This window comes from Anarrhichthys ocellatus, unplaced genomic scaffold (assembly GCF_004355925.1).
Source record: "Anarrhichthys ocellatus isolate YVR2014 unplaced genomic scaffold, GSC_Weel_1.0 scaffold79, whole genome shotgun sequence".
NCBI classification, from domain to species: domain Eukaryota; kingdom Metazoa; phylum Chordata; class Actinopteri; order Perciformes; family Anarhichadidae; genus Anarrhichthys; species Anarrhichthys ocellatus.
Genome location: NW_022280109.1, coordinates 1,389,062 through 1,412,806, shown reverse-complemented (window position 1 = coordinate 1,412,806; position 23,745 = coordinate 1,389,062). Strand labels below are relative to the sequence as shown.

At 43.6% G+C, this 23,745-nt stretch overlaps 1 protein-coding gene across 4 annotated transcripts in view; it reads left to right on the top strand.

The window, feature by feature from the left end:
* The window catches only part of pde5ab (phosphodiesterase 5A, cGMP-specific, b), a 75,064-nt gene that overhangs the window by 8,701 nt on the left and 42,618 nt on the right, over positions 1-23,745 (top strand). For 3 of the 4 annotated variants that reach the window (XM_031874266.1, XM_031874265.1, XM_031874264.1), the window contains exons 1-3: positions 19,272-19,558; positions 21,691-22,198; positions 23,544-23,717. In XM_031874266.1, the coding sequence (XP_031730126.1) occupies positions 19,461-19,558; positions 21,691-22,198; positions 23,544-23,717 (780 nt within the window). In that variant the 5' untranslated portion in view covers positions 19,272-19,460. Of the gene's footprint in view, positions 1-19,271; positions 19,559-21,690; positions 22,199-23,543; positions 23,718-23,745 lie in introns of those variants that run through there. The other variant, XM_031874267.1, reaches the window with a different exon arrangement.

The following is a 23,745-nucleotide window of genomic DNA, read 5'->3' as shown; positions in this document are numbered from 1 at the left end:
AATAACATGTGAATAAATGTGGCAGCCTTTTTATTAGAGTGACAGTGGCCCAGAATTGTCACCTCACTGCAAGAAGATTCTTACAGGTCAGGTGAACCAGGTCTTTAAACTGCGTATTGACATTAACAAGCCTTTGTCCACATAGTGTTTTGTTCTGGGCACCAGTGTCTTTCCTCAAAAAAAAAAAAAAGCGCTGCATATTTTTTTTAAACGCCGCCTTTTTTTGTGCGGCCACTCCGTGCTCTTCATTGAAAATCTCCGAACTTTTCAGAAAACTGCTGGTGACATCACTTTGGAGAATGGAAGACAACCTTGTTTTGGAAGTGTCTGTCTGTCCTGAGCTTTACATGTCAGACACTATCATAACAAAGCGCAAAAACCCATTTGTTGGTGCAGATCAGCCGGGCGGACAATGAATGTTGGTGTTGAGTGTTGTGCTTTCATATGTTTTGTCTCCGACGGATCGTCCTCCTTACTCTAACGTTACAGCTGTCAGAGTGAGTGGTGAGTAGCTATGAGCCCAAGACAGAAAAATAAACTATGTGGACACAGGCCCAACGACAATAATGATAAAATGTCTCTCAGCCTCTTTTTGGATACGGCCACTGACAGGGCACCAAAGGCAGGATTTTTTTTATTCTAGGGATAGTTGCTTTAAATGTACCTTTCATCATTAATTGAGTTCACCAGCAGGTCTTCTATCCAAACTATAATTCTGTAATCACAGTGTTTCTATTCTGACGAACCAGGTAACTCTTACCTGCACTGTGCACTATAAGGATTGACCAGGGAGCATGTGGGTGAGCAGTTTGCACTGATCAGGCCTGTGTGGGCATAAGTGCATCATGGGACTGACACAGTGTGTGTGTGCAGTAGTGTGTATAAGTTTATAGGTACAGAGGAAACCAAACACCATCTGAGCACAACCCTGGGGCATCACACTCTCTCTCTCTCTCTCTCTCTCACACACACACTAACAGCTTTAATGAGTGTTTTTCCACTCGACATTGATTTTTTCCTTACAGTGTTTCCACGAGGGGCTTTTTCCATGCACATGCACACACACACACACACACACACACACACACACACGAACAAACACCTGAAATCGCCAGGTAGAAGGAACAGAGAAGGTACAAAACAAATCTTCTGTTTTCACACTAATTATCTGGAGCTTTTTCAATATGATGGGTTGTTTGTTTTGCTTCTGTTGTTTAAACCCTCGGTATCTTTTTCAGAAACACACACACAGGTGTTTTTGGTGCCTTTTCCTACAGATGATTCATTGTGATTTAGCCAAGTAGGACCAGTTCCTGGATCAACATCCCAACATTGCCATTAACCAATCACAGCCCTCTGACATCAACAGTGTGCTGCTCCTGTGTTTCTTTCAAAATTCCTCGCTGCCTAATCTCATAGAAATATATGAAATTACCACATCCTCGTAACAGCGCACTACCTGGTGCTGGCACGTTTGTGTTCTTATTTTGTATGCAATGGAAAGTCGATTAAAAGTCTTAGCAGTAGTGGACAAACAAATTGAACGCATCTATGTGAATATGCAATGCTCAGAGCTACTGACGTAGTATACACAGTGAGATAGACTACTTCATTTAGGAGGATGGGTCAAACAAACAGAGGACTTGTGATGTTTGTGACATATTTTGTATTTTACTTAGTTCATGTATTTTAAGCACAACCATTATGTTTTTCTTGAAACTACCGTTAATTTGTTTCTGGGGTAGTGGCATGTTATACCTGTTACCTGGACCTGTTCCTACCTCTGGCGACCATGGCTTACTGGCTTAGGAGGGGATTGAACAGAATCTTTTTCTGAAACGATTCGTTCATTCGTTGTGCTCTCAGGCACTTGCGAGTGGACGTGCAGCCAGAAGACAGGGACTCGCTGGGTACATCCCAAGTCTCTTAATTGTTATTTCCTCGCTCCTCGCTTGAACCGGAAGTTGTTCTGCGCCGCCATATTGACGGCCGTTCCAAAGCTCTTATTTAGCTCGGAGGATCGATGATCGAGGAGAGATCTCAGAGGAGCCATGAGCGAGGATGCACGAGAATAGCCTTCCAGGAAGTGTTTTAATGGCCGACACGCCCCCTCATTGTTTGTCAGTTATGTGATTGGACGCTGCAGCTGATCGGACTGACTGACTGGAGTTTCATACCAGAGTGAAAATAGATCACAGATTAAACTCAAGCTTTATATTTGATTAGTTTTCTGATTCACCGTCTGGTTTAAATAAATGTTCATTGTAGTCTGAACAACAAAAGGACCACAAACAACTTTCTTCATTTATTAGAAAGATTTGTCTTTTCATGATCTGATATAACTCAATAACCTCAATAACTTTTATTATGGATACAATTAAAGTCAGAGAGAGCTTTTTACATCATTTATCATCATTTAATTCAGTCACGTGAGGCTGATCATTCCTGAGTGTCTTGCTTGATGAGTTATATCATTTAAGAGAAACAATAATCATATTCTGGGTTATTTAATAATGACATCACAGTCACAATTAATAAATATATAAACACATTCTGCAGGTAGAAATCGGTCCTGCGCTTATAAACAGGACACAGAAGACAGAGGTAACAGGCTACAGAGAGACAACACCGCTACTCTGACAGTGATGATTACTGTGTCTTTATTAGTTATTAGTGTTATTAGTTATTATTATTAAGTACAGTGACGATTACTGTGTATTTATTAGTTGTGAGGTGGGGATCTTTCCATTGTTTACTTCGAAGGTTTCTACTTCTGATTGCTGTGCAACATTTTGAGCCAACATGGGCAAAAAGTGCTTGAAATTGCAGTTCTGTAACTGAGCGAACACCATTTGCTGATGGACATAATGTGAAGAAGTCAAAAGCTGTGGAGTAAACGGACAATGAGTTGACATTGTTTTGTCAAAAACTAGTTAGCCATGCTTACAGCAAGGCTCTAGGGAAGGCAATGTTAGTTGGTCAGTCGGTCTACCACTTTGGTCCGGACTGAAATATCTAACTAACAACTATTAAATGAATTACTGTAAGAAATTCATGGTCCCCAGAGGATGAATCCCAATGACTTTGATGATCCCCTGGTTTTTCATTTAGTGACACAAGCACTAGGTTGACATTTATGGGTTTTAATTAAATGTCTTGAAAGGTATTGGATGGACAGACACGGGGCTCCGTATTCTGCGCCCAGATTGCATCAACTTTATTCCTTCTCACACTCTTCACCCGCACCACTTTCCTCTGTCTCTCCTTCCATCTAATCCTCCACAATAAAAGCACAAAACACATACACAGGAACACTGCTTCTTAACATATACTCAACATAATAGCTTACACTACTTACTGACAGTTAAATATGTAAAATATTTCGGATTATGACCAAATTCCTGGAAAAGAAGACATTCCCAGCAGCCACAGCTGTACTTTGTGTTTAGTGCCAATTAGCAAATAGTAGCATGCTAAGCATGCTATACTGAATTAAGATTGTAAACATGAACAGTATTCTTGTTTAGCCAACTGTGATTATGTTAGCATGGCAATGTTAGCATTAGCTGAAAGTACCTCCATGCCTAATAGTCTTACAGAGCCACTAGCATGTCTGTCGACTCTCTTTTTTAAAATTTGTCAAGAAATATTATTGAGCATGCATCTTGCAGCTCTCCTTATACCTATCCTTATGACACCCCAAGGTGCCACAGAAACCGCTTTGGGAAGTATTGCAGTAGAGATTTATTGGTTTACTAACTGATGAAATCAAGTGCCAAAAGATTAATTTTAACTGTGACATTACTTAGATACAGCTGATATATTGTGCTGCAGGTTATACCTGTCATTTTAACTACTGATAGTAGTTAGACCACTACCAAAATGTTTTTTACACTTCACTTTTCCAGTAAAAAGCGCACAGGGAGAAACTGCTGCCACTTACCCTCAAAGGTTTTTAATGTTATCACTTTCACTTTGCTTGCCAATTTAAACTAACACTTGTAAATGTTTTAGCATTATTTTAGGCAGCTGTCATAGTGTGTGTATGTATGTTTCTAAGGAGTACATCCATTGCATACGTCACCCGCTATGAGCTACACCTCCAATACATGCTTACTCTAACAACCACAGCTGCCAAGATGAATTATGGATCTTGAATCCTTTTGAGGACGTTACACCACTGATTTGCTACATTATCCACAGAAAACAAACCATCAGGCCAGTATCCTCAAGCCAAAGTAGGACAGGAGTTGGTGTAACAAAATACAAAGTTCAGACTGAAGTCACTGACAAACAATCTAGTAAATATCATGGAAATCTATACACATTACTTTGCAAACTGATAGATGTGTTCCAGATGGGAACATATACTGTCAGTCTATCTTTGCTGAGTTATGGGGGCCAATATGATTATGGAAACTGCCATAAATATTGAAGATAATCGAGATCAGCTCAATCTTTCAACTGAACTGAAACATTCCCAGGCATGAAGCAAAAAGCCAAAGTCCTCTGGGAGACAAACAATATGGTAGGAGGGCATTGTTGCTCCACATATTGTTGATACAAACTCAAACAAAACGTACAATTTGTGGTTCAAACTGTATAATATGCTCAAAGTCCAGTAATCCAAAAGGAAAATATCAGCTATTCAGCAAGCAGTGTCTTTCATCAACTAAAAATTTAATGGTTCAAGCCCAAATGTATCTCAAAAGAAACACACAACGTGCACACAAATGTTTATCTGACAAAAAGCATTACGGTTTAAGGCTGAGAGATTGTAAAATTGGAGCAAGAAAAAGTGCTGGTCTAGTCAAATCCAACTGCCTGAGCCATGCTAACCTCACCCAGCCTCCACCGAGATGACCAAATGTTTGTTCTCTCCTTCACTACAGGAACACTCTGACCCTTTTACCTGATTTCAGTAATGAAAGTAATGAAGTAATGAAAAGTGCTGTATGTTCCCCATGCTGGCATCTCACATCATTACCATTTAACGTTTTCAAGGCGACGCAAACTTTCTTTCCAGCTGGAGCATATAGCATTTGTTCTTTCTTTCATTGGCTTGTCTGATTTCCAGAGAGAACGTTGGCAATATACCAGTTCTTTAACAATAGGATTTAAACCAGGCTGCGGGCTCGTATGTGCTTTGAGTTTCTCTTTAGTGACTGAAAGTTTGAAATGCATCTGAATGCGATACGATGCTTACATGAAAGGTATCATTCTGGATCAGTCTGATGATAAATCAGCAGTGTCAGCTCTATTAGCAATTACTGTTCACTCCTCAGTTGACTTCTGGTATCTTCATCTACAAAAGACTTGTACTAGATTCATCTTTGGTAACACATTCCACTGCTGAGACAAATATCAGTCTTACAATATGAACAGGGGCCATGCCAATCACTCCACTTAAAAAACATTTCAACTCTCATCACATGAAGAAGCTGAGAGGCCTTGAAAATAGACGATAACGTGTCAGCTGGGTGCCATCATGCACCAATTCTCTTCTGCGGGGGTGGAGAGGCAATCAATTATGGCATCACTCAAAAACTCTGTTGAGAAAATGATGAAAAGCTCACAGCTAAAGACTTTGCACATACAGTACATGTATAATAGTGAATCTGTAAGTTAATATTTCAACACAGCATTCAACACCATAATCCCACAAAAACTCATCTGCAAACTTGACCAGCTGGGGCTCAACACCTCGCTGTGTAACTGGCTGCTGGACTTCCTCAGTGAGAGGCCACAAGCAGTACGTGTCGGCAACAACAACACGAGCAGCATCACACTGAACACAGGGGCCCCTCAAGGCTGTGTGCTCAGTCCACTGCTCTTCACCTTGCTGACACACGACTGCACCACAACCTACAGCACCAATCACATGGTCAAATTCGCAGATGACACAACTCTGGTCTCTGGTCTCATCACCAAGGATGATGAGACCCACTATAGGAAGGTCAGCCTTCTGACCACATGGTGCAGAAACAACAACCTCCTTCTGAATAACAGCAAGACCAAGGAGATTATTGTTGACTTCCGGAGAGGCCACACTAAACACCCACCACTGACCATCAATGGTGCTGATATAGAGAGAGTGAGCAGCACCAAATTCCTGGGGGTGGACATCAGTGAAGACCTCTCGTGGACAGCCAACACAACATCACTGGCAAAGAAAGCCCACAGGCGCCTCTACTTTCTCCGCAAACTAAAAAAGGCAAGAACACCACCACCCATCATGTGCACTTTTTACCGAGGCACCATTGAGAGCATCCTGACAAACTGTATCACTGTGTGGGGCAGAAGCTGCACTGACTACAACAGGAAAGCCCTGCAGCGCATAGTGAACACAGCTGGAAGGATCATTGGTGCCTCACTCCCCTCACTCCCCTCCCTGCAGGACATATACGACACCCGCCTCACCCGCAAAGTGACCATGATTGTGCGCGACTCCAGCCACCCCTCACAGTCTCTTCAGCCTCCTGCCCTCTGGGAGAAGATACCGGAGCCTCCGTGCTCGCACCACCAGACTCTCAAACAGCTTCGTCCACCAGGCTGTTAGGAAGCTGAACTCTCTCCCTCCTCTCTTTTAAGACTCTATGTCCGACTGCTGCTAAATTATATGTTGTCTAAATGTTTTTTTTATCTATTTGCACTGTATTCACTTTATATGTTTATATGTTGATATGTTTATATGTGGGACTGGGAGAAACGTTTTTTCAACTCCTCGGTATGTTCGGTACATAGCCTACTGTGGAACTGACAATAAAGCTAACTTTGAACTTTGAACTTTTGAACTTTGAATATAAACTATTTAGATCGTGGCAGGGGACATTTTCTACGCCCAAACATTAAAAACAGGTGCCACCGGGGAGAGTCTGGAGGGAACACTACAACGTTACAGACGAGGCTCATTGGCAGGTGTTTGGGAACTACAGTAGCAGCCCTAGCTAGCTAGGCTAACACAGTTTATTTATACATGTACAAGCTGCTATTGAATACTTCAGAAATGTTCAAAATAGTAACATTTTGTCAATCATTTATTAAAAAGGGCATTTGTCATTTTACTGCATTGTGGTAAATTCCTTAACATATAGTGGTATCTTTTTACCATTAACCTCAATTTTACCAACTGGGGTCCCTGCAGACCTCAGATGTATACTTGTTGTCATATCATACGTATATGTTGCCTTTTCCAATTTGTCATGATTTTGTCAATTTGTTCTGAAAGACCTCATATAATTGTTGTTATTCATGCCTTTTTAGTAGTGCTGGGCAAGTTAATGCGTTGTTATCGCGTTAACACATTAATTAATTAACAGCGGCAATTATATTGTTGCGCGTTAACGCAGTTCTTTTTTTATCATTAAGCAGACATTTTTAACACAAAAACCGGGCAGCGAGCGGTGAACAGCTGTGTTTGTGTGGCGTCTCTCCCTTCTCCCCCCCCCCCCCCGGGTGACGCCCGATCCGGAACCCCCCTTCACTCCGTCGCCGTTGGTCCCTCCTGTCTTAAAAACACACACACGCGCGCGCGCGATCGTCTCGTTACAGGATCAAACGTGACAATATTAAAATACATATTGTCGTGTTTTTAAATAAACATATAAGCACGTGAGAACAAACTGCTCTTAAATGTTCTCTTAGCAAGACTTCCCAGGTTCCCATCCTTCACCTACATTCCCCTGGGTCCTAAGTCCCTCCATCTACAGCTTCTTATCGCCCTCTATGTACCAACGTACATTTATAACAAATACCACACATATTACGGTAATCAGCCTTGCATATGTGTCTGACCAACATTTTTTTGAGTTTTTAAAGTGTTTTTGTTTGTAATATGTATAATAAGCATATCATTTAGTTATCGCTACTGAGAATTTAACAAACATAAAAAAATAAGTAGATAGGTTTGCAATTTTAAATTGCATCTCTTACACACATGAAGATAAAGTTGTGCTGAATATCTATTATCAGAATCAGGTCAATCTGGTTTATCAGTCATATTCAACATATTGGAGGGAAACATTTGATCCAGCACTAGTCCCAACATGTTTTCAAACCATTTTCTTTAACTCATTGTAATAGAAACACCTTCTGAAAGTCATTTGTGAATGTATTTGCACACAAAAAGCAGCTGGAACATCATATTTTCAATCCACACTATCAAACTTTGAGCTGCCAATGCTGAGTCACAGTAGGAAATTTATTTATATTTCTGCACAAACAGATTCATTTTCTCTTGGCTTCTTTCAGCCTTACGGGGAATTGTATTTGTGTTAAGGACTGGAAGTGTCGGTGCTGTTTAAACTCTCCCAGGCTGCTGCGTTTCTTTGGGATATTTTTAAGAAAGTCTTAGTTGGTACAGTAATTCATTGTAGTTCAAGTCAGTGGGTCAGTGCAAATCATGCTTCCACCGCAGAGTAAAGGCTTAAGGACGGATTATGTTGATTTTATCGGGCACTGTCACTTTGCGTAAATGCTATCGAAGGCATTCCAGCAATTCCTCAGGAAACTTCCATTCGAGCTGGAAGGGAGCAGCTCTGTGTCGCTCTTGCTCTCCTCTTGTGAGATGTATTCCTGTTGTCCCCGCTCTGTGCTGACACTGTGCAGACCCATGTCTGTGTTTTCTCAAACATTTGCTGGATAGAGGGAAGCCATTTAACATAGCTCTGCTCACAAACAGCCCTCGTTTCAGGATCCGAGGTAGTGCTGAAAAGAAGGCCTTTATGTCCTCAACTGAATATTTTTAAGGCATACTGTCTCTGGCAGGGCCAACTTGTACTGTATTGTGTTGCAGAATGGACAGACTTAAGTCTTGGCTGCAGCTTGAATATAAAAAGTGCAAGAATGATGTGTGTTGACTTGAACTGTTGGTTTTGTAAATGTTTCATCAGCAAGGAGGGTTGTAAATTTTTATCAACCCAGAAAGTGTGGAATCCTTCAGTCATGAGTTTAAATATAAGTAAGGCTTTTCTTTGACAGAATCCACTGTGAGCTGATGCGTGATGCCATGTCCACACTACTCCGTTTTCAAACGTAAACAGAGTTTTCAAACAAAAACGATCTCCGTCCACACGGTGTTTCCGCATCGTTTTCTAAATGATCTCCGTCCAGAGTAACGTGCCTGAAAACGAATATCACGTGACTCTTCACATACACTGGACATGCGCGTGGGTGTCGATGTAAACAGGAAGTAGATTGGTTGCTTAGTTTAAAAAAATACAACAGAGTAATAAAGTAGTCTTTAACAATGAAAGGTTGTGTTTGATACTTAAGATCTTCTCTAAAATCTCCCTCTATGAACTCAAACAGACAGTTCGTGGAAGGTTTTATTTTTCAGACTTAGTTACAGCGCTGCAGGTCTTGTTCTATCTCTCGCTCTCTCTCACATATCAAATTTACTTTAAAATCAACACTTACACGTAACAGTTTGCTATATTATGGGTCCATAAATGTGGTCAACACACGTCTCGCACTCGTTTCCTCGGTGTTGTTGTCTGTTCTCACTCGTAGCTCTGCTGGTGGCTAAACTATCTGTCCTACTGAATAGCATTTACTGCTAACCGCTCTGTAGGGCTGATAACGCCGCTGGTCACGCTGGTCACTGATCGCTCCAATAACAGCTGCTTCCTCCGTAATAATACAGACTTTAACTGAACAACAGCTGCTAGTAAAGACAACAAGTTCAGAATCGCCTGTAATCAGTTCCGGGGAAGGAGCGGGAAGGAGCGGGGATTCGCTGCGGCCCAGCGGGAGAGGGAGTCTGGCCCTTCCTCTGCCTCTGTCTCCTTCGAGGGTTGAAAGGGATGTCCATTATGTCTGCCTTCTGGACACTCCGAGGTCCTCCAAAGGCCAGACGGGTTCCCATAAATTGTTCGTACCAGTTGGGGAGACGGCACTCCACACAGTGGTCTGCTGAGTCCATTCTGGGCCAGATCATTCTGTCACGGGGCATGATGAGGACTCAAACGCAGACAGTCAGGTGTAGTGAAAAAAGGGTTTTAATGAATAACCAAAAACAAACGGGGAATCAAAGGACAAGACAAAAGACGAGGGGGGAAATCCAGCAGGACAAGGCAGGGCAGGCAGACTGGGAAACCGGGAACAGGACGAGCAAAACGGGCGGGTAGGAAGGAACACAAAACAATGATCTGGCAGTGGGTGTGTGTGAGGCAGGGATTTAAATAGTGAAGGTGAGCGTAATGAACTGATGAGGTGAATGTGACTGGCAGGTGCACTGAATGAACTGATTAGGTGAGTGAGGAGCTACAGAAAGAAACACAAAGACACAGAACACACAGGGCAAAGCCTGATCGTGACAAAATGTGTGTGATGTGTATGTATGTGAATAAGATACAGTATTTTGTGATTGAATAACGCACAAGCAGTTACTACTGTATGCACCTGTGTGTGTGCGGATTTAGAAAATATGTTCATGAATTATGAACTCAAATCTCACATTTGTCAGGGCAGGATTATATAAAGTTGGATGGGACAACACATCTACACTGTGTGCACAATTATAAGAGAAATCGTATTTTTGAGGATTCATCTTATTATTGAACAACTCTCGGTCAATCCAAAATGTTAATAAACCTCAAACCTGAATATTTAAGAAAGTAAAAGTGAGGTTTTGGCTTTCTCAGGAGAATATCTGTGTACAGAATTGTGTAGAGAACACTAGTCAGCCTATGTGAGTCTAAACCTAACCAAAGCTTAACAATAGCAGTGAAGTTACTTTGCATAGAGCAGTTCTAGACCTTACTCTATAATTTACAGAGACCAAACAATCTGCCATGAGCAAGCACTGGGGCGACAGTACCAAGAAACCTTGGGCAGAACCGGGATCTGGGTCGGCGGCCATCTGCCTCGACTGGTTGGGTTGAAAGACTGGATACGGTTGCCATAGAACATACGTAACTTTGTCAGCTTCATTATCAACACCACATAAAACTTTAAGCAAGCTATCCAAAGGAACATCAAGTTGGACATACAAATTCGGCTTCAAATATTGACTCAGATTTTACAAAATGGGACAAACACTAAATTGAGACTGCATGCAGAATTGTACGAATTCATTCTCCCATCCAATTGAAATCACAGAATAATGCACGCAGGGCAGAATTAGGACGATACCCACTAATCATTAAAATTCAAAAGAGAGTGTTTACATTTTATAACCACCTAAAAGAAGAAGAAAGCCCTCACCCACAGAGAGACTCTGATAGATGTCCCTTCAGCCAGCCAGTTCTTGGAAAACACAAAAACAAGTGGAGCTTCCACACAGAAACCCCATTAGACTAGACCAAATTATAAGAAAACAAAAAGAAAACTACTTGACAACCAAAAAACCAAAGCAAATTGGAATGCTATTTTGCCATTAACAGAGAATACACAGTGGCTGAATATACCACTGTGACTGACCCAAAACTAAGGAAATCTTTGAGAATGTACAGACTCAGTGTGCACAGCCTCTTCAGCGAGACATCCATTTACACTGTGCTGATCTCTCTACAAACTGTACTTACTCACTGTACAGAAGAAATAACCTTTAAATTCTTTCTTTTAAAACTTGTTTGCAGTGTTTACACAGTTCTCACTTATTTATACTCATATATACTTAGTATAATTTTTAACTACAATGTGTACAATTTCCTATTCCTGTCTTAAGGTATTTCTACTTATCTCTTGCCGACTGTATATATCTTTGATAGCAAAATCATAATTTTTAGTTTATATCTTCAAGTTAAACTTAACCTAATTATATTTATATATTTGATTACAATGTTGTAATGTTACATTACTCTGTTCACACATTTTTGTATTGTAGTAGATCTTTACTAATTGTACGTACATTCTTTGTCTTTATTTCACACTTGCTTTGGCAATGTAAACGTATGTTTCTCATGCCACTAAAGCCCCTTTGAATTAAAAATTAAATTGAATTGAGAGAGCGAGAGACAGAGACAGATGAGATTAGAGTGATGTGGTATGTATTGTATCTACGATATGTTATTGGTAATATGACTGCATTATTACTGTTTTTGTTTATTGTATAAACATCCAATCAATTTGTAGTTTGATACATTAACAACAATGTTTTTTTTTAACTTTCATGCCAATAAAGCTACATCGAATTGACTTGAATTGAATTGAGAGACCGAGAGAGAGAAAAAGAGAGACAAATTTGCACAGCAACAATAAAAATAGCAAGGTGTTACGGGTGTAGTAAGGACCCAGGAGCAGTACGACTAACACCAGGAATAGTTTGACTTGAATTCTTTATTTTCTTCGACACACACAACAGGAAGAATATTCTCAGGAAAACAGCGACAGGTTCTCGTGGTCAAGGACAGAGTCGGTCCGCAGACCGTAGCAGGGTTGCTCGGGCCCTAGCCCAGGTCTGGTGGCAGCGGCCGATGATTGTCTGGACAGATGGGCAGGAAACCTTTTACAATGCAGGGAACAGAGGTGGCTGGAACCCATAAGCACACTGAAAAGGTGACAGGCCTGTGGCGGAGCTGGTCAGGGTGTTATGGGCGTACTCCACCCACATCAACTGGCGGGACCAGGGGGCAGGATTCCGGGAGACCATGCAGCGGAGGGCTGTTTCCATCTCCTGATTCTTCCTCTCCGTCTGACCGTTGGATTGAGGGTGAAACCCCGAGGACAGACTGACAGTGGCCCCCAGCAGAGTGCAGAATTCCCTCCAAAGATGGAGGTGAACTGAGGACCTCGACTGGAATTCCATGCAGGCGGAAGATATGCAGGGAGATGAGTTCTGCCATCTCCTTAGCAGATGGGAGTTTGGGGAGAGGAATAAAATGGGCCAGTTTGCTGAATCTGTCGGCCACTGTCAGAATGGCAGTGTGGCCCTCAGATGATGGTAATCTGGTGACAAAGTCCAGGGAGATGTGAGACCACGGACGATGAGGCACTGGGAGAGGCTGCAGGAGGCCGGCCGGAGCCTGGTGGGAAGGTTTCTGTTGGTTGCACACTGGACAGGCGTTGACGAATTCCCTGGTGTCCTCGTTGAGCGAGACCCACCAGAAGCGCTGGCGCAGGACGGGACGGGTGCAGGTAAGTGGAGAGGAGTGTGCCCACTGGAGGACGTCGGACCGAAGAGCCTGAGGGACGAATAGGCGGTTAGGAGGGCATGCGCTGGGACCGGCTTGACCCCTAGTCACGGCCTTCACCGATTCCTCAATCTCCCAGGTGAGAACGGCTACTTGACAGGAGGCAGGGAGGATGGACGAGGAGCCAGAGGTGGGTTCCTCCTCCTCCTGAAACTGACGGGAAAGGGCATCAGGCTTGACATTGCGGGACCCGGGGCGATAGGAGAGCGTGAAGTGGAACTGGGTGAAGAATAACGACCACCTGGCCTGTCGGGAATTGAGTCTCTTGGCTGTGCGGATGTACTCCAGGTTTTTATGGTCGGGCCAAACCAGAAATCGGAGCTTGGTCCCCTCCAACCAATGCCGCCACTCCTCCAGGGCCAGCTTCACTGCAAGTAGTTCTCGGTTACGAATGTCATAGTTTCTCTCGGCGGTGGAAAGCCGTCTCGAGAAAAAGGCGCAGGGATGGAGCTTTTGGTCAGTGGCTGAGCGCCGGGACAGGACACCCCCAACTCCTATGTCGGAGACATCCACCTACACCACAAATTGTCTGTCTGGATCCGGGACTCGGAGGATGGGTGTGGAAGTGAACCTGGACTTCAGGTTCTGGAAGACCTCTTCAGCTGCAGAAGTCCACAGGAAAGGAGTCTTGGAGGAGGTGAGGGCAGTGAGTGGGGAAGCGACCGCGCTGTAATTCCTGATGAACCTCCGATAGAAATTGGCGAACCCCAGGAAACTTTGAAGTTGCTTGCGGGAGCTTGGGACAGGCCAGGTAGTGACAGCAGTAACCTTACCGGGGTCCATCTGGATGCTGCCCTGGGAGACAATATAACCCAGGAATGAGACCATGGGAACATGAAACTCGCACTCCTCCGCCTTCACAAACAGGGAGTTCTCCAGTAGGCGTTGAAGCACGGACTGGACGTGGTGCACATGTTCCTCTTGGTTCTTGGAGAAGATCAGGATGTCATCGAGGTAGACGAATACGTGCCGGTCCAACATGTCTCGGAGCATGTCGTTAACCAGGGCCTGGAAAATGGCGGGGGCGTTGGTTAAGCCGAAGGGCATCAGGTACTTACGAGGTACTCGTAATGTCCTTTAGGTGTATTAAATGCCGTCTTCCACTCATCCCCTTCTCTGATCCGGACCAGGTGATAGGCGTTGCGGAGGTCGAGCTTGGAGAAGATGGTGGCTCCTTGAAGTAGCTCGAAGGCCGTTGCGATGAGTGGCAAAGGGTACCGGTTCTTAATCGTAATTTCATTTAAGCCCCGGTAGTCGATGCGGGGTCTGAGAGTCTTATCCTTCTTCTCCACAAAGAAAAATCCAGCCCCTGCGGGAGAGGACGAGGGACGTATGATACCGCAAGGCGGGGAGTTGTTAATATAACTGTCCATCGCTTCTCTTTCAGGAGCAGACAGGGAATAAAGGCGCCCCTTAGGTGGGAACGTACCAGGAAAGAGGTCGATGGCACAATCATACGGACGGTGGGGAGGCAGAGACATGGCCTTGGATTTATTGAAAACCTCCCTAAAGTCCAAGCATTCCGCAGGAACTCTCGTAAGTTCAGGCGTGGATTGGGTGAGCGTGGCACCTTGTGGAACGGCGGCTTGCTTCAGGCAGACTAGGTGACAGGACTGGCTCCAACCCCGAAAAGCTCCCATAGTCCAGTCGACATGCGGATTATGTCGACGTAGCCAGGGGTATCCCAGAATGAGGGGAATGCGAGGGGTTTGCAGGATGTGGAAGCTGATGGCTTCGTGGTGGTTGCCGGACAACAGCATGTGTACCGGGACGGTTTGGTTCTGTTCCCAGAGGATGACCGTCCAAGGCACTAGCTGAAACAGCCTGGGGAAGAGGTATCCGGTCGATCCCCAACTGTGTAACAAGGTCCTCGTCCATAATGGACGCGTCTGCTCCAGAATCCAGGAAAGTGGAAATCGTATGGGAGCCCCCGGTTAATAGTAGTTGGGCGTGGAAAAGTGGTCGTTGACAGACGGAGGATCGGGAATCTGCTCGGCTCACCAGTACTACCTTCCTTACTGGCGAGCCCCGGCCCTTTAACGGGCAATTGTGAGCATACTGACCCGCCTGACCACAGTACATGCAGAGATTTCCCCGTCTGCGCCGCTCACGTTCCTCCGTGGATAGCCCAGTACGTTCCATTTGCATGGGTTCACTCTCCTGAGGAAGCGGCTTTGTTGGCGTGTACTCCGGAGCTGTAGCACGAGGAAAGTGAGAAGGTTGCCCCTGTCCCGACTGTTCCCGGCGCCTTGCCAGCCGCCTGACCTGGATATGGCGATCCACTCTGGAGGTTGCCTCAATAAGTCCGTCCAGGGATGTGGGTAGCTCGATTGAGAAGAGTTCATCTTTAACATAATCCGCTAACCCGAGCAGATACGCGTCACACTGGGCATCCATGTTCCATGAGCTTAATCGAGCCTGGGTCCGGAAATCAATGGTGTAGTCCGTGACAGATCGGTGGCCCTGCTGGAGCCTCATTAGCCCTCCGGTGATATCCGGTCCTCCGGACACCGCTCCGAAAACCTTGCGTAGTTTGGCGGAGAAGGACTGGAAGGAAGCACAGGCAGGAGTACGACGATCCCATTCTGCCGTTCCCCACAGGCGAGCTCTCCCCGTCAGGTGGTTGATGGTAAACACTACTCTGGCATCCTCTGACGCGAAGGTGCAGGGCTCACATGTAATACATGTAGTGTATTTCTGAAAAATTATTAAATTATAAAATAGCTATAACTTTGTGATTCTGTCTAGGCCAGCAGAGAAGGCCTTGCTGGCCCTGACGGCCCACCACTGTTATGAAGCAATTACACAAAAATGCGTTGTATTTATCATTAAAGTTAGTGGTGTCAGTAGTAGATTTAGTACAAAGAAAATATACAAAAAAAGACAGGAAATTAATATACAACAACAAAGGATAGAATTCAATCACTGCTATTGTTCATGGTAAATGTACCATAATATATATATATATCCTATTATTTCATAATAATATATCTTGGCCATTTAGACATGAAAATGCTAAATGGACTGTACTTGTATAGTGCTTTTCTCATCTTCCGACCACTCAAAGCTCTTTAACACTACATGTCATCATACACCATTCACACACATTCATACACTGATGGTAGGGGCTACCATGCAAGGTACCACCTGCTCATCAGAACTAGCTAATCATTAAACCCATTCATAGACCACCGGCACAGCCTACGGGAGCAATTTGGGGTTAAGTGTCTTGCCCAAGGACACATCGGCATTGGACTAGTGGAGCCGGGATCAAACGGCCGATCCTCTGATTGAAGGACGACCCTGCTCTCCACTGACCTACAGTCGCACCAAAGTAATCTTTGGCCCAGAAGATGAATTCTAATAACTTTTGTGACCTCCCTGACTTTTCAGGCAGCACCAGTATGTTCTGGAAAGCCTCAGCTCTACATTGTTTTTAGTGCTACTAAGCAAATGATAGCATAATATCGAAAACAATTTCATTATAAGCATCTTCACATGCTAATTTTAGCATTTAGCTGTAAAGCAATGTATGCCTAAGTACAGACTGTAAATGTATTGTATTGTATGATCATTTAAAAAAGTGAAGGTTTAGTGAGTTAGTGCATATCTTATTGGCTGTGCTGGACATGCTGTCTATCCTTTTGTGCATACTTTGCATCTGTTTTCCATGAACATTTTTAAGAGATATACTGATAGGAGGGTATTCAGGGGTGGACAGACAAGTACAGCAGAAGACAAATATTCACGAGCGATGAATAATCTAAGAAGTGACACAATGGTTGGAGTGTCATCCCTCATCAGTGTCAAAGTGGAGTTTTGTCAGAAAGGCTGCGATAGCAAGGTTATAAGCAACACACAGGAGAAATAATGTCAATACAGGTTGAACAATGTAACGATGAAACACTCTGTGAAGAGACAATGAAGCGTGAAGAACCCACAGGTAGACAGTACACAGCCTATAACACAAGGAGATGTGTCTTTTTGTGTGTGTCCCTACTTCTCCATCTCACCATCAGACTGACTAGAGGTTCTGTTGTCTCTGATTGGCTCTCTGTGTTGTGGAAGACTTGGAGGGGGTTGGGATGCTGGTGGTGGGTTCTCCCCTGGGACGACCGGCCACCATCTGCTGGTAAGGTAACACCACCGGCGGGGGCCAAGTGTCCAGCTGGGGGGACACTGGAGACCAGCGCAGCAAGGACACAGAGGCTGAAAGCCATTACACTTCATCAATAAAAGCCTGCGTGATTCACAGGATAATTGAAAAGTTAATTACTTCAAGAGTTCACTATATTTATTTTAAATTTTTTAGAGATGAGTTTTGGAGCATTCATTTTCACAAAGAAAGTCTTTCAATTTACTATTATTTAGTCCACCACCAACATTTTAAATAGTGTCAGCTGTTGAAGTCTGACACAGCTGGTCATTGGTGCTGATATTGAAGTAAAGTAAGAGAATTCAATGTTTCTCAAAAAAGTTAACCACTTTGGCACATTTCTCACAGTTAATATTTGCTTTGTTTATGTGAGCGTGAGAAAATAGAATCAGCATTGAGTAAACCAAGTGTATGGACAGGAATGAATGAAAAAACTGTGCGGCTTATTCCCTGGAGATGATAAATGTCATCATGGTTAAATCAGAATACACAAACTCAGTCGCTGGTGCTCAGCAGTTGGTTTATCATAGGTTGGTATGTTTATGCCCTAACATATTGCTATGACAATGAGTTTTTCTGCATAGTAAATTTGCATTACTTCCTTTAATATTTGCAGAGAGACTTCCGTGTATGTGTGGTACTCTGTTGTGACTTTAGTTTCCTATAATACCACACCAGGGTTCAGGTGTCTGTGGTTGCTCGGTAGAAAGATTACGATGATTTTTACTCCATCTCTGGCTCATTCTGAACCGCTTGACATCCAGTTTCCTATTTTTTGAAAAAAAAAATACTTATTTGCTTTCAATCAGGTCCGGGTTGCTAACAGTAGTTCTTCTCTACAGTAACCCTCTGGTGTATTTTAGTAGTGGCCTTCACTATGCAATCCTCCCCAAAATGGTCATGTTCAGTAGGGTCATGTATACACTGGGCTGAAGTCTCAGTTTTAGGCCAGAAAGAAACTTTCAAAGCTTCCGATTTGGAAATTGGCTTGACCTAGAACCTTCAAAGATGGTTCCAGACATGTTTTACTTTGTTTCATTAATTCCCAGAACATTCCCAGAAGGACTGTACGTAACCTTCATTCATGGATATGTAAACATTTCCAGGGAACTAATAAGGTCTCTTAATGCATTACTTTATTAAAAGAACAGAAATAAATGTTCTTGGTACTACTGTATATCTTTGACCACATTAGAGCTTTCATTGGGGAATTTAGGAATGCCACTTTATGATCCTGAGATTGTTAATGGTTATTTTATGGAGACCTTATTTGGGCTGTTTTTTTAAAGGGGTGGAAAGAGAGAGAGAGATATAAGACAGACAGATGATGATAGAAGCTACATCTAACCCTGTGGAATGCCACATCTGATATAAATGTATATGTACAATCACACCGAATTATCACCTCACAAGATATTTTCTTTCAAGGAGAACTCCATCAATTTTACACATGCTGAGCAGTACTCAGCTTGTGAAAACAGCTGTATAATGTGCTCTGTAGATCTGGAGGAGTTTTGTCAAGTCTGAATAAATAGCCCTTTATCTGTCCAAGTGAAGCCACTGCTCAGTTGATTTTAACGGTTCTTTTTTTTAAATCCATCTCTCGTGAGTCCACCAAAATTATGTTGCTCAATATACTAAATTACTTGAGTGACCCTTAATATCTAAGTTTGTATTGGGCTATAATCATTGCTATTTCTGTAATATGCTTTGCCAATGCAAACGTTGTTAAACATTACAATATTACAATATCACAAATTAGATTTTTTTTTTCAAAAATCAAATGCCACAGTGGGATGTTTTATTTTGTATTGAATGTCTATGTCCAATCATTTCCCTTGTATAATAGGAACATAGGTGTGTATATTGTTTATTTGTATCTCTCGCTCTCCCTCTCTTTCTCTATCGCTCTCCCTTTCTCTCCCCCTCTCTCTTTCTCTCCCTCTCCCTCTCTCTCCAGTCTCCAGTCGCTTCACCAACTAGGAAGCGCACAGTCCCCGCTTTATGAACCGCGCGCACCAACTTCCCGGACCGCGAGCAGCTCTCTCTTTGAGCCGCTGTCCCTCTCTCTTTCTCCGTATACATGAGTCGGTAGCCTGCTGTCTTTCGCGTATAGATGTAGGCGGTAACCGGAGCTCACAGTGGGAGACTCTGTTGTCGTCCTTTGCGTCATGGAGGACTGCTGTTCCGCGGAGAGCGAGAGGATGGAAGCGTGGCTGGACGACCACTTGGAGTTCACCCACTCCTACTTTATCAGGAAGGCGTCAAGGTAAAAGGGTCCGAGCTCAGGGGACACTCAGCCTGATTGACTTTGTTTCTGTGCAGCCTGGTGAATGTGAGTGTAGTTTCTGGTGGAAATCTCTGCAAAACAAAACTCTGTTTGCTTTTGTGTGCAGCAGTCAATCAGGAACAGCTTCTGTTAGTTGAACTCGTTTTCATTAGGAATCACTTTACCTCTCCATTGAGACAGGATGGCTGTATAAGCCTGCCCTGATCATTCCTAACAGTAAACATGCTCTCCAGCACTAGTGATTGTGGGTCTTGCAGGTCCAGTCTGACCCTGCTCAGGTAGTCTGTGTACCTGCAGAGCTGATTCACATCGTCTCTCTCCGCTGTGCCTCCTCTCTCAGCTCCTTTTCATTTCACCATCCACTTCACAATCAGTAACAGCTCCGAGAGTTACACAGGGCCCTCTAATCATTAACTTTTACTGCTGCCAAACATTCGGTTTAATTCTCAGCAAGCACTGTTGAATAGGTCAGGTCCTTGGTGATAACTAAAAGCCTTCCACATTTATTGCCCGTGCCTGAAATGTTTTTTTCTGTTGCAGCCTTCTCGGTTTAGACCTCAGAGGCTGGGAGCAAATTAGCCATTTCATTTATTATGCAAACACAGATTCCAAATCAGTCTTTGGAGCTATATAAGGTTCTTTTTTTGCAGCATGCATATCTTGGAATTTCAAAGTGCTCATCAGTACACTCTTAGGGCTGTGTTTGTATTAGTGACAACCCCCTTCAGACCCATTTATCTACTTAAAACACCATGGCAACTTCATCCAGTGACTGAAACACACATTATCTCAATCCTCTCTCCATCTCAAAATAGTTTCCATAAAAAGCATATTTTTGCTTCTCCTGCTAAAAGAAGTGTGTCGGTGCACACACCAGCTGTTCTGGTCAGGAGGCATTTCTTAGAGAAGTATTGATTGAGCCACACCTCTCTTGGAAACATTAGGGTCTGCTCTGTGGGGAGGACTCAACCTGACCGGCTCCACCACACTGCAGTCAGATAACAGCCCATCCTTTGTGGCTCCTGGCGTTTTATTTGCCTGGCTCGGGCCCAAGATACCGTGGTTAATTTCATGGCCAGCGGCTGTTAGTGTCCTCCCTTACGCTCAGGTGAACTGAGCCATGTGTCACATGACCCACGTGGCTTGAAAACATGTGTGTGTTTGTGTTGTAGAAGCTGATCAGAAGATGTGTTGGCTGATTAGAGATATTTGCACCTGATTTACTGGTCACACAATCATACACACACCTCAGTGTAAACACAGTTCATCACACGGTATCGACTGTGCCTTCATTCACTTTTCTTATCCATGCTCACTAATTAGTTATTCACCAAAATGGGTTATCATCAGTGCCCACATTCACTGTATACTTGCTGTAATCATTGCTTAAAACCGTTGTTATCTGCTGTTCAGTTTCACAGGAAAAATGTTTTTTTTTACGTACAGCAGACTGGTAGTTTAGTCAAATGTTCTCAGATGCATATAATGTGCTGAACAAGTGAGACAAAAGCCAAATCTGTTTCTGCAACAGATAAGGATTAGGAGGATAAGACATGCATGGTGGTGGATGGATGAGCACATATATTAACTTTTAACTCCAGCAACCAGGGCAATAAATATACAGCAATATTTTTCTATGCTGGATTTTGAAGAAATCCCAAAACAATCTAAATTTAGAATTTTCTTTGGTGTCTTCGTTTTTTGGGGTTGAAATTGCGGCATAAATAGCTACGCAAACTGTTTTGGACGGATGTCTGTTTGGTTTTGGTGCATGAACACATGAGAATCTCTGTTGTTGTGGGTTTTCAGGAGTTGATTAGCGACACCACTCTAATCATAGTCTACCTGTGTGGTTTTGTGTATTTAATCATATGATCAATATTCTTCTGAATGTCAGGAATAAAATGTCTGTGTATGTTGGCCTAAATATGTCAGAGGTGTCTACTGTTAAATAATATGCTCTGTTAGTCATGAACTACATGTAATGTATGTTTCAGGTGGTATTTCATTCGTAACAGTTCCTCAAACAGCTGTACAGATACAGTACTGTACCTTCTGTTACAATATGGTTCAATTACGTGTCTGATACTGTTTCTTCTGTCTTTCGACAGGGAGATGGTGAATGCCTGGTTCGCTGAGCGCGTCCACTCCATGCAGCCATCTGCCTCCAAAGAAAATCCTCTACAGCAGCGGGCCCACCAGTCCTCCACGGACTACAGCTCCCCTTCTGCCTCCACCATCCTCCCACCCACCCTCAGCTTCCTGGACAACTGCTGCCCTTCCCCGGCCACGGTCCCGAGCCCGGCCCCCGGCACCCCAACTCGCAAGATCTCAGCATCTGAGTTCGACCGCCCACTCAGACCCATTGTGGTTAAAGACTCTGAGGGCTCTTTGACGTTTCTGAGCGACGCCGACCGTGAAACTGTCCCTCTCCGGGGCTCAGTGATGGGTGAAGGTGGTGTCAGCGGGGCAGGTAGTGGCAGCGGGGTTGACTGCTGCGCCAGGCTGCTGGAGCTGGTGAAGGACGTGTCGAGTCATCTGGATGTGACAGCACTCTGCCACAAGATCTTTCTCCACATCAATGAGCTAATCGCCGCAGACCGCTACTCGCTGTTCCTGGTAGGAACGCAAAGGGTTGTGGGTCAAACTGTCATTCTAACTGCTTTACCTGGAGCACGTATGTAACACTGTTACCTGCAGACTTCAGTTCATTTCTCATTGGAAAAACATAGAGGCATTTAGAAAAATTTGAGTAGTTTGCACCTGTCTGTGTAAATAATAAAATTACTGGTAATGATTAATACTAGTATTATTAATGATAATATGAAATAATTTGAAAGATTTGATCAAATGCGAAACAATTAGTTTAATTACATGTTTGATAAGCCGCTTCCCATTGTAATGCTAACCCGAAATGGAGTTTAAGCCTGGCTTATACATTTAAACGTGTTACATTTGAAGTTCAAAGCCTATCTATTAGTGCTGAACTACGGAGCATGGAAGGGAACACGGAACGGAACACGGATCGGAACACGGAACAGTGAACTAGCTCCTTAGCGGTGAACAATCTATTTAGCTGCCTGTTGAAGAGCGACAGCAGTTGTTTCGCCTATGTCAATTCATATCATACGGGAAATTAAAACCGGTATACCATACCGCCCAGCACTACTAACTATGATTGGGGGATTGCCTCCACACGGCTCTCAACATGGCGACGACTGAGCCAGCAGCTAGGAGCTAACGGTGCTAACAGTGCAAACAACAGCAACAGTACTGCCAACAGTACTGACAGAGCTAACAGTGTCCGATAATTCTCTGTGGGTTCATTGTATTGTATATTTTACAAAATACAAAACAGCTGACTGCTGCTGCTGGAAACAACGGTCCTTTTAAATTACACACATTGTAATTATTTGATCCATTGTTAATATAAAAATATTGAGTAGTGCAGCTTTAATGATCTCCACCAGGAGATAATGAGATTGGTCGAGTGTGTACATGAGTGTGCGTGCGCATGCATCTCTGAGTCTGTCCACGGGATAATCTTGCATTCTGCTGCACCAAACTGCATAGTATTTTGGTTGTACATTGATTGTAAAAAAGAAACTGAGACACCAGCCTTTACCGAGGCGGTGCAGACAGCTGCATAGATTGAAATGAGAGCGTATCTGTTGCGTGGGACATGCGAGTGAAAAAACACGACGGGGGGGTTCGAAATTTTTGGTTTGTATTCATTCAATCAAACATGACAGGAGTGATCGTTGCAGACAAACCTGGCAGAGATCTAGTTATACTTTCATTCGATTTTGCTTGAATATTACTATTCTGTATTCCCAACTTGTTCTCTTTCATGAGATGAGATAAGTTTTTTGCTTTGCTTTCTTTGCATGTGTTGGTAGTCCAAGCCAACAGTTGTATGACCACATTCTGCTTTGTCTATGTGTGTGTGTGTGTTATGTCCCAGGTAGGCGAGGACAGCTCCAACAGGAAGTTCTTAGTCAGCCGTCTATTTGACGTAGCCGAGGGATCCACACTGGAGGAGTCCTCCAGTAGCTGCATCAGGCTGGAGTGGAACAAGGGCATTGTGGGACATGTAGCCGCCACGGGACAGCCGCTCAATATCAAGAACGCGTACGAGGTGAGGATCCTACATGGTTTTGTACTAC